General features: G+C 45.7%; 1 protein-coding gene across 1 annotated transcript in view; it reads left to right on the top strand.

The window, feature by feature from the left end:
- The window catches only part of Ube2z (ubiquitin conjugating enzyme E2 Z), a 15,721-nt gene extending 4,750 nt beyond the window's left edge, over positions 1 to 10,971 (top strand). The window contains 5 exon segments of the mRNA XM_059271605.1: positions 123 to 139; positions 142 to 233; positions 3,778 to 3,890; positions 5,005 to 5,095; positions 9,029 to 10,971. Of these exon segments, the coding sequence (XP_059127588.1) occupies positions 123 to 139; positions 142 to 233; positions 3,778 to 3,890; positions 5,005 to 5,095; positions 9,029 to 9,199 (484 nt within the window). The 3' untranslated portion in view covers positions 9,200 to 10,971.
- Positions 10,972 to 11,450: the final 479 nt, after the last annotated feature.

Raw genomic sequence — 11,450 nt, 5'->3', positions numbered from 1 at the left:
TCCAAGTATTAAGTGAAAGAGAAACTTACGGTGAGTCACTAATGATGGTGATGCTGCTGCTGTCCGGGTTCCCTGGCTGTTCTCTGCATCACCCTCTTCCCATCCCTCTGCTATGTTTGCAGTACATGGACTGGCCCTGCCTGAGCCCAGCCCAGAGCATCTCTTCTGTGCTTATCTCCATCCAATCCCTGATGACTGAGAATCCCTACCACAACGAGCCAGGCTTTGAACAGGTAAGGACTGTTGGGCTGTGTGCCGAAGCCTGCAATATCAGGGGCTATAAGTGCTCTGAGATACTTCTTGAAAGTCTTTCTCTCTCTCTCTCTCTCTCTCTCTCTCTCTCTCTCTCTCTCTCTCTCGGTTTATTATTATGTATACAATGTTCTGCCTGCATGTATGCCTGCACACAAGAAGAGGGCACCAGATCTCATTATAGATGATTGTGAGCCACCATCCGGTTGTTGGGAATGGAACTCGACCTCTGGAAGAGCAGCCAGTGCTCTCAACCACTGAGCCATCTCTCCAGCTCCGAGTCTTCTCTTTTTCTACTAGGATAGCCCCACATAACACAGCTAGCTGTAGGAGAGTTAAAAAGGGAACTGACATGGATGTCCTTTATTTGCAAGAATTACAGTAACCGCTGGGTATGGTGAAGCATGCCTTTGATCCCAGTACTAGGGAGGCAGAAGCAAGGTGGCTCTGTGAGGTAGAGGTGACCAAGGTCTATGTAGTGATTTCTAGGCCAGGGAAGACTGCTTAATAGTGATACCCTGACGAGAGAGAGAGAGAGAGAGAGAGAGAGAGCGCGAGCGACTGCGAGCGAGCGCCGGGCAGTGCAATTATCCACAGTGCTTTTCACTTTAAAAACTGGTGCACCCATGGCACATGCCTTTAATACCAGCACTCGGGAGGCAGAGCCAGGCAGTTCTCTGAGTTCGAGGCCAGCCTGGTCTACACAGAGAAACTGGGGGGGGGGGGGGGATTGGGTTTGAGTTAACCTAGTGAATGAAAGTAAATGTTGTCATTTGTAAATCAGTTCTGAGCATGCTTTAGAAAAATTTTATTTTATGTAAGTATATGGATTTTTTTTTTTTCCTGTGTGTATGTGTGTGTGTCTGTGCACTACTTTGTAGTTAGAAGTTTCTCTGGTCTTGTCTGGGCCCTGCAGTCCTGAGGCCTGCTTATAAAATAATCACACAGAGACTTAATATTATTTATAACTCTTTGGCCATTAGCTCAGGCCTACGATTGACGAGCTCTTATATTTAAACTCAGCCCATTTTTATTACTCTGTATGTTCTGTGGCTTTACCTGTGTGCCATTACATGCCGCTCTTGGGTGGCTGGCTGACGTCTCCTGATTCAGCCTTCTTGTTTCCAGAATTTTCCTTGTTTGCTTATCCCACCTATACTTCCTGCCTGGCTACTGGCCAATCAGCATTTTATTTATCAACCAATCAGAGCAACACATTTACAGCATACAGATCGATATCACCCATCACCACTTGAGTGCCTGATGGCCACAGAGTTGGAAGAGGGTATTAGATGCCCTGGGACTGGAGTTACAGACATCAGCCACCATATGGGTTCTGAGAATCAAACACTGGTCCTCTAGAAGAGTGGCAGGTGCCCTTAGCTGTTGAGCCACCTCTCCAACTCCATGCCAGGGGGGTTTTGAAGTTTCTACAGCATAGCCTTAAGGTGCTCCATAGCTCTGCTAAGCTAGCTGTTATTTGTCCCTCCACCCCCATGGTACCAGGGGTTGAATTTAGGGAACTCAACCATGAGCTAACCCTTTTTTGAATTTCCCTTTTGTTTTTCTTTTGGGCTGTTTTGTGTTGTTGTTTTGGTTTGGTTTGGTTTTTGAGGCAGGGTTTCTTTTTATAGCCCTGACTGTCCTGGAACTCACTCTGTAGACTATACTGCCTTGAACTCAAGAAACCCTCCTGCCTCTGCCTCCTGCGTTCTGGGATTAAAGGTGTGTGCCACCACACCCAGCATTTTTTATGTTGAGACAGGTTCTCCGGAGTTGAATAGGCTAGTCTTGAATTCTCTATACTCCAAGCAGACTTTGAACTTTTCCCCCGTAAGATTGTTTTTACTTGTACTTGAGTGCATGTTGTATGATGTACATGTATGCACATATGCACATGGCATGGAAGCCAGAAGAGGGTGTCCAGTCCCCTGGAGGTGACGTTGTAGGAGATTGTGAGCTGCTAGATACGATTGCTGGGATCTAAACTCTGGTCCTCTGGAAGACCAGCAAGTGCTCCTTAACTATTGAGTCATCTCTCCAGTACTCTCACGAATTGCTAAACGGTCTTATTAATAGAAAACCCAAAGCCAGATATTGGGGTGAAAGCTGAAAGATCAGAGAAACAGAACAAGCCACAGCTAACCTCACCTTACCAACTCCTCAGCCTCCAGAGCGAGACTTCCTGTTTACTTATGCCTTATATACCTTTCTGTGCCCTGCCATCTTCCTTCCTGCCTACTGCTGGGATTAAAGGCGTGTATGCTTCCCAAATACTTGGTAGCAAAGGCATTAGATATCAAGTGCTGGGATTAAAGGTGCATGCTACCACTGCCTAGCTCTGTTTCCTGTGTGGCCTTGAACTCACAGAGATCCAGAAAGGACCTCTGCCTCCCAAGTGATAGGATTAAGGGTGTGTGCCACCACTGTCTTGCCTCTGTGTCTAATCTAGTGGCTGGCTCTGTCCTCTGATCCCCAAATAAGCTTTATATATTGGTTACACAATATATCACCACACTAGACCTTGAAGTTTTAATCTCCTTGCTTTAGTCTTTCCCAATAGTGAGAATCCCAGTAGTGTCTTTCTCTAGCTATCTATTATTTTGGAGATCGAAAATTAACTATATTATTGGTGTAGTTAAAGAAGCTAGTCATTAGTGTAGGCAAGAATATATTTCCCACTGGTCGGTAGTGGCGCTCACCTTTAAACCCGGCACTCGGGAGGCAGAGGCAGGTGGATCTGTGAGTTCAAGGCCAGCCTGGTCTACAGAGTGTGTTCCAAGACAGCCAAGGCTACACCGAGAAACCCTGTCTCAAAAAAACCAAAAAAAAAAAAGGAATGTTCTAGTTTGCATTGCCAAAGAAAGGGCATAGGAAATGCACATTTGCCAAGGGTAATGCTGTATTCCAGGCTGTGCTCTTCCTCTATAGGTGTGTTGTTTAATGTTTATGCTAACTATGAGGTAACTATTGTCCTAGTTTTCAAGTGAGGTAATAGAGGTTTTTGTTTGTTTTTCAGATGGTCTTATGTGCTCCAGGCTTAATCTGTGTGTGTGCTTGTGAGTGCATAATCCATATATGAATGTTTGGGATAGAACCCTAGGGCCAAGTGCTTTATAACTTATTTATATATGTCTAGCCTCCAACTTTTGACTTTTTTGTTTGAAAAGTTTAAAGGTTCTTCCTTTGATAAATTTACAGTAGTTAGTGATGGTAGAACACTACAGACATGAAAAGGAACTAACCAGGAAGTTCCAGAATTGTTCCCTACTTAATCCTTACTTAATAGGCATTATATTGAGACTCAGGATAAATCTGATGGATCTAGTTTACTGATTACTATCATTTGACCTATACTAGAATGGGTGTTTTTATATATAAGGAGGTCAAGGGTCCTACAATGAGTAAGATGTTCTTGGACTGTGTGTGTGTATTTGGGTGGTATACCCTGTACTAACCCTGAGTATCTTTGTACTAACTTTTCTCTTTGACTAAATGAGTACTATGGTATCTTTCAAATTACAGGAAAGACATCCAGGAGACAGTAAAAACTATAATGAATGTATCCGGCATGAGACCATCAGAGTGGCTGTCTGTGACATGATGGAGGGAAAGTGCCCCTGCCCTGAACCCCTACGGTATGTGTCCATCCATTTTAGAGACTCATTTTGCACCTGGGAGGACCTTTGCACCAGAGTCCATTGTTAGGAGATACAGAAAAGGAGAAAGAGGGTAGATTTTTTTTTTTTTAATTCTTTCTTGTTTGCTTGTTTTGTTTTGTTTTGTTTTTTTGATGCCGGGTCTCAGTATGTAGTTCTGACTGTCCTGGAACTCACAACGTAGACCAGGCTGGTCTTGAATCACAGAGATCTACATGCCTCTGCCTCCTGAGTTCTGGGATTAAAGGTGTGTGCCACCATGCCTAGCTCCAGACCTACATCTAACACTGAGCCCCAAACCTTTGTTTTATTATCTGCCTCTCCTTGGTTGTGTGGTTTGTTGCACTCACCTGTAGGTGGGTGTGTGGAAGCCAGAGGTCAACATTGGGTCTTTCGCTATCATTCTCTCTTTTTTTGTTAGTTTTGGTTTGGGTTTGTTTTTTGGTGTGTGGTTTTTTTTTGGTTTTTTTTTTTCCCTTTTTCTCCCCAAGACAGAATTTCTCTGTTTAGCCCTGGCTGTCCTGGAACTTGCTCTGTAGACCAGGCTGGCCTTAAACTCTGAGATCCGACTGCCTCTACCTTCTGAGTGCTGAGGTAGAAGGCGTTTCGCACCACATCTGGCTTTTGTTTTATTTTATTTTGAGACAGGGTTTCTTCTTTTTTTTTTTTTTTTTTTTTTGGTTTTTTGAGACAGGGTTTCTCTGTGTAGCTTTGCGCCTTTCCTGGAACTCACTTGGTAGTCCAGGCTGGCCTCGAACTCACAGAGATCCGCCTGGCTCTGCCTCCCGAGTGCTGGGATTAAAGGCGTGCGCCACCACCGCCCGGCGACAGGGTTTCTTACTGAAGCTGGAGTTGACCATTTCTGCTCGATTGGCTGGCCAACAAGACCCCGGGATTCAATACCTGTCTGTTCCCTGAGAGCAGTAGGGTTACAGATATGACAGCCTGGCCTATAGAGCAGGTTCCAGGATAGTTAGGGATATACAGAGAAACCAAGTCTTGTAAAAACCAAAAGAAGAGAAAAAAATCTAAGATTAGGAAGTGAAAGGGGAACCTGTAACTCATGTTTCTGGCTTGTCTGTTCAATTCCCAGGGGTGTGATGGAAAAGTCCTTCCTGGAGTATTATGACTTTTATGAGGTGGCCTGCAAAGATCGCCTGCATCTTCAAGGCCAGACTATGCAGGTAATACAGTCTCTTGTTGCTAGTTCTAGAAGCCCTACATGGAACACGAAAAATCCCCCCCTCCCTGTTGTTGGCTGTTTTTGCTCTTTTTGCGGGCAGCGGTGGGGGCTACTACCTAGCTCCCAAATAAGGGCTTTTTCTTAATTATGAGTGCCCAGCCTTAGCTTGGCTTGTTTCTTGCCAAGCTTTCCTTAACTTATATTATCCTGTCTACCTTTTGCCTCTGGGCTTTTCCTGTTCTCTTACTCCTGTAACTCTTACTCTGTAGCTTACTGTGTAGCTGGGTGGCTGGCCCTTGGAGTCTTCCACCTTCTCTGACTACTTCTTTCTTCCTCTCGGTTTTCTCCTTCTGTATCTTCTTTCTCCTGCCAGTGCTGTCTATCCTTTCTCCTGCCTTGTTATTGGCCATTCAGCTCTTTATTAGGCCATCAGACTATCTTTATTAGACAGGCAAAGTAACACAGCTTCACAGAGTTAAACAAATACAACATAAACAAGAGTAACACACCTTAAAATAATATTCTACAGCACTCCCCCCCCCCCAAATACAGGTTACATTCACATCTCATAAAATATCACAACTAAAGAATCCTTTGTTGTTTGAGGAGCTGAAGCCAAAGCCAGAGAAAAAACTGGCTTGCTTAAGAACATGTATAGAGATGGTTTCTAGTCATGGCATAGTCATCCTCATTCAAGTGGGAACAATCTGTTCTAGAACGTGCATCATAACCCCTTCCTTTCTAGTCTAGTCCTTTCTACTCTAACAAGAACATCTAGACTGCTCAGAGTCTCAAAGATGATAAAGAGTTAGAATTCTGTGCCTGACCCTAAGAGCTCACAGGGCAAGGTGGTTTAGGTTAGCCATAGTGTGTGGTGTCGTGGTGATTCCTACTCTAAAGGTGGTAACTAGTTCATTCTTCGCTTTTGCTGGGGAAATGTGTCCTAGCTTCATCTAAGAATAGGCTGTGATGGGGCCAGTAACATGGCTCAGTGGATAGGCATTTAATTTAACCTGTGGAACCCATGTAAAGGTGGAGGAAAGAAAGAACTGACACCACAGTTGTCCTTGGTCCTCTGACTGCAGTATGCATGCCATGGCATACACACACAGATCATGCATACAGTCATAATTTTAAAAGCACGGGCAGGACATGGTGATGCATTTCTGTAATCCTGGTACTTGAGAGGCTTGGGCAGGAGAAAAATGCTATGAGTTAGAGGCCAGCCTGGACTACATAGTAAGACCCTGATGCATTTTTTTTTTTTTTTAATACCGATTAAGGAAAGGCCTTTATTTGTTTTGAGACAAGGTCTCATTATGTAGCCCTGGCTGTCTAGAACCCTAAGCAGACCAAGCTTGCCTGGAACTAACAGAGATCTGCCTTCCTCTGTTTCCTAAGTGCTTAGGATTAAGGCATGTACCACTATATCCAGCTTAAGAGGGGCTTGTTTTCACTAGGGAGGCAGAGGCAGGGAAATCTCTTGAGTTTGAGACCAGCCTGGTCTACAAAGCAAGTTCCAGGACAGCCAGGGCTACACAGAGAAACTCTGTCTTGAAAACAGAGTATATATAGCGGGGGAGGGGGCTTGTTTTAGCAAAGAGAGTGTTACTGACCAAGTCATAGATAGACTCATCTGCTTGGTTAAAAGATTAGAGTCTTCCTGTCTTGGAGCATCAGCTCAGTGGATTTGGCTTCCTTGCTGGTGGTCTTGTTTAGAAATGGGATGGCTTGGCTAGATGTGGTGGTACATACCTGGAGTCTCAGTTACTGGAGAGATGGTGGCAGGCAGCCTGGGTAATGTAAGGAGACCCTTTCTTCAAATAAAGGCCTGAGGATTTTAGCTTAGTGGTCGAATTGCCTGGCAGGAGGAAGAGCCTGGGTTCAAACTTTGTAGCCCCCAAAAGAAAAATGAGATTGGGATGAATTAGTCAGTTGACTAAGCTCTCATGGCTTTCTGGATCCAGCTCTTGGGCTGTTTCTATTTCTGCAGCACCCTTAACAGTAGTTGTTTGTTCTTGGTAGTTTCTCTGTCTGCTTACCTGCCTTGCTTGAGGACAAAGGACATGACAGGCTAAGAATGAACTTGTTTCACGAACTGCTTTTTAGGGGACATTAGAGGAAGCCTGCCCAAGTCTGTTCTTCGTGAGGAAATGTCACTGGTAGTGATCACCACCATTCAGGTTGTGAAGGAAAACAGATGTTCAGTGAGGGATGGAATGGGAGGAGCAGGACCTGGGTAGATGGGGGTGAGGGAAATGTTGCCAAGGGTGAAGAACATTTGAAGAACTGATAGTCCCCAAGTAAAGATAGACTCCAGCCTCGAGGACTATAACCCTTGGGAATGAAAGGGTAGGCCATTGTTACAGCGACCTTGACTGGTACCCACTGACACCTCCTTAGACTGATGTTTGGCTACTAATAGGAGAAGTTGGTTGAGGATATAGTTCATTGTAGTACACTTGCATAGGATTCACGGGATTTAGAGAATGAATCTTTATAACCATAAAAGAAAAAACTGGAAGGGGTTTTTGTGACGAATGCACAGAGGAGGGAATAGTGTAAATTGTGTAGTTTTTTGTGTGTATGTGATTAACGTGCAAAGAAAGGTCCCATTTGCTTGAACCTTATCCATGTGAACTTGCTGCCATTCAATCCCTGTATAGCCTTTCTTCCCCGTCACACCACCACCACCACCACCACCACCAGACAGGGTTTCTCTGTGTAATAGCCCTAGCTGTCCTGGGGCTGACTTTCTAGACAAGGCTGACCTCAAACTCACAGAGATTGGCCTCCCAAGTACTGGGATTAAAGTCATGTGCGCCATGTCCACCTCTTTTTTTTTTTTTTTTTTTTAAGTTAGGGTTTTACTACGTAACCCTGGCTGACCTGGAACTCACTCCTATATTTTACTTTCAAAAATTCTGTTTTTATTTTTTAATATACTCCACTCCAACTATAGTTACTTTTGATACTTTGAAGACAGTTACATCTACAAAATGATTAGTGATCTTTGGCTGAGTGTGGTGGCACGTGTCTTTAATCTCAGCACTAGGGAGGCAGAAGCAGGCCCATCTCTGAATTCAAGGTCAGTGTAGTTCACAAAGTGAACTCCAGGCCAGCCAGAGCTACACAGTGAGACCTTGTCTCAAAAAAAAAAAAAAAAAAAAAAGCTTAGTGATCTTTGATCTAGAGGACACAGAAGGACACAGACTGAGATCAAGGCTAGGTGACCCTGGAGCGTTGCCCAGGAACCTGGATAGGAGTGCACATCTCTGGGGAAAGAGTGCAGGTGCTTATCAGGAAGTCAGTACTGAGTTTAGACCTACCTGTGACCTTAAAAAAGCAGAGTGTCCTCTGTGAGGACAGAAGATGGAGGGAGATTATTTTCTTGAGTTTTCAGAGGTTAGCTGAATGAAAACACAGGCCCTCAGGGCTTGAGAGATGACTCAGTAGTTAAAAGAACCGACTGCCCGTCCAGAGGACCAGGGTTTGATTCCCAGCACCCACATAGCAGCTCACAACTGTCCATAACTCCAGTTCCAGGGGATCTGAAGCAGTCTTCTGGATTCCATGGGCACTGCACATATGTACTGCACAAACATACATATAGGCAATATACTCATACACATAAAATAAAAAAATCTCAAAAAAAATTAAAAAGAAAACAGACCCACCTTGCACTCTCCTTGCTACCTCCCAGAACTCCCCCATGTCCTCTCTGCATATTGGCTTCCTTTGAGAATGCAGACATGTTTTTAGCGTAAGCCTAAGCTGGACCTATTTGGGGCAGTAACTGTCATTTGGACCCCTGTGCTGCGCTGTGCGCTCCTCTGCTCTGTGGCCCAGAAGGTGAGCTTGCATTTCAAAGCTGCACTCTAGCCTGAGCTGTAGACTTGAATCTTCCATACCCTTGTATCCTTTTCCCCCACAGGACCCTTTTGGAGAGAAGCGGGGCCACTTTGACTACCAGTCCCTCTTGATGCGTCTAGGAGTGATTCGGCAGAAAGTGCTGGAGAGGCTCCATAACGAGAACGCTGAAATGGACTCTGACAGCAGCTCCTCTGGGACAGAAACAGACCTGCATGGGAGCCTGAGGGTCTAGACCCTGCTCCCCTGCCCCTCCCCCAACTCGAGAGTCCCAGCAGAGCCCCTCCCCTCACCCCAGGGATGGAGAAGCACTGTGCATCTCCCTTCAAAAGTGTCGGCATCCCGGCATCCCGCAAGATGGCAAGAAGCAAGCAAACTCAATCCCAGGGTGTGGGAGTGGGGCTGTTCCCAATCTGACCTCCTTGGTGCTGGAGCACCTGGGGCTATAGTCAATCCTGGATCAGGGCCAGGGTACTTTTGCAAGAGTGCCTGGAGTGATGGCCTCTGGCAAAGCTAAACAACCAACACACCTCTCTGCAGGGCCAGCTAATTAGGAATAGGAGAAGACAGAAAATGAGAACCCAAGAGGGAGCATGCCCAAGTGGTTTATAGGGATATCTGGGAGTTTGGGTGGGGGTGCTGTCCGTGACGCTTACGCAGTCTGGTTCGTTAACTGTTTGTCTTCAGTCTTGAAGCAGGGCTTCCCAACACCCTTTTCTCCCTTCCCCCATTATTTCCCATGGGCCAGCATAACTTTGTTTTTCCTAATTTATATAGTCACTGTTCTAGACAGACCAAAGAGAAGGAACAGTGGTGGAGTCTGGGCTGCTGATAGTAAGCTTTACCTAGCACCTGAGCACCTTTCTCCCTCACACCATTTCCTCAGCATTTTAGGTTACAGGTAGAAGTAAATCCCACTGGGATTTAGCCCAGGGCTCTGGGAAGCCTGCACAGGTGTCAGAAGAAGCTGCTGACTGTGTTCCCACAATCACTGATTTGAAAGGTTCCCAGCACAGGCAGCTGCAGCGTGAATGGGATTTGAGCCACTACATAAAATAGTCTCTTACAGATTTTCCCGAATACTAGTCAATGAGGGTGTTTTTCTTGGGGTAGAGCACCGGGAGACGATGCTAAGTCCCTGTTTTGTTTAGCTGTCCTTTTGTGTTTCCATCCCAGTCTGTAGTCCCTGTTCTCCCTTCAGCCCCACCTCCATCTCCACCTCCATATCCTGGGGCTTTGTGAGCATGGAGAGCCAGTGGCAGGATGGGATTGTGACTGGGAATTTGGAGACCCCTCCCTCACCTCTCCTTCTGTCACTGGCTCTCTACCTTTTTTCAATTTAGCTACAGTGATCCTTCAGCTGGTTGAGTCAGAAGAATCCATCCTTGCCAGTTTGAGAGAGTTCACACTTTGCAGGTTTTCTGTTACGACTCCTACTAGGTGGTTGGTGATCCATGGGATGCAGACCTCCTGGTCAGTGTCCAGCCCTGAGGAAGGGAGAGAACTGCCCTGCCCGCTGCTATAAAGGTCTCTGCCTTGTGGATCATGGGACTCCCATGGAGAGACAGGGAGAAGATAGGGCACAAAGAGGGACCTCTTGGGAGGGCAGAAAGCCAAGAACTGGACGGGGACAGTCCACTTGGGGAGCAGAAGTTTGTTTAGGCTACCTGGAGGCTGGGTCAGATGTGGAGACTTGAAAAGGGACCCTGCTTCCAATTTCCCTCTTCCATTCCCAGAGCTAGTCCAGGGCCGAGAAGAATGCCTTTGGTCTGTGGGTCCAGTGTTGTCTGTCATCCATTTAAGTGTTCCCACTTTCAAGTGACAATCTTCTCCTTGGCCCTGCCATGGGGCAGAGCATGTCCGGCATAGCAGCCTGACTTTTATGCCCTAATCTTAAGTTGAGGAAATATATGCACAGGAGTCAAAGAGATGTCTTTATATCTGACTGTACATAAATGAAGTTTTCTTTTTTTCCTTTTTGGTGCAATAAAGTTTGTTTTGGCAGAAGGAGGAAGCGCCTGTGGGTGTGGGAGGGTTTGTGTAAAAACATGGAATCAGTGTTCACCATACCTTACCCGGGCCAAGTAACTATAGGAGGGGAATCTTCAGTTTCTGGACACTGAGAACTGGAACGTTTGTGGGAAGAAAACTATGGCTAGTATTATGTTATTTGGAAATGGAGGGGCTTTTTTTTTTTTTTTTTTTTTTATGCTATGCCCTTAGGAGTCAATGAAAGGAACAACTAACCCTCAGTGGATTCAAAAATAGTTTTCAGGACTGAGCATGTCCTATGAGGACAGATGGAAGTAGAGATGGGCCCAGGCTATGTCTGCTGAAGGATTTCTCTGTATGGAGAAGTCGCTGTGTTTCCGTGTCCAGGTACTGATCCAGCACTCATGAATACTGGGCTATGAACTTGAGTCTCTTCCCCATTGCCACCTCATTCACTTTGCTGTGAGAGAGTCTTGCTTTCTGAGGCAGGGCTT

This window comes from Peromyscus eremicus, chromosome 8a (genome assembly GCF_949786415.1).
Source record: "Peromyscus eremicus chromosome 8a, PerEre_H2_v1, whole genome shotgun sequence".
Lineage (NCBI taxonomy): Eukaryota > Metazoa > Chordata > Mammalia > Rodentia > Cricetidae > Peromyscus > Peromyscus eremicus.
This window is presented reverse-complemented; position numbering and strand designations above follow the sequence as displayed.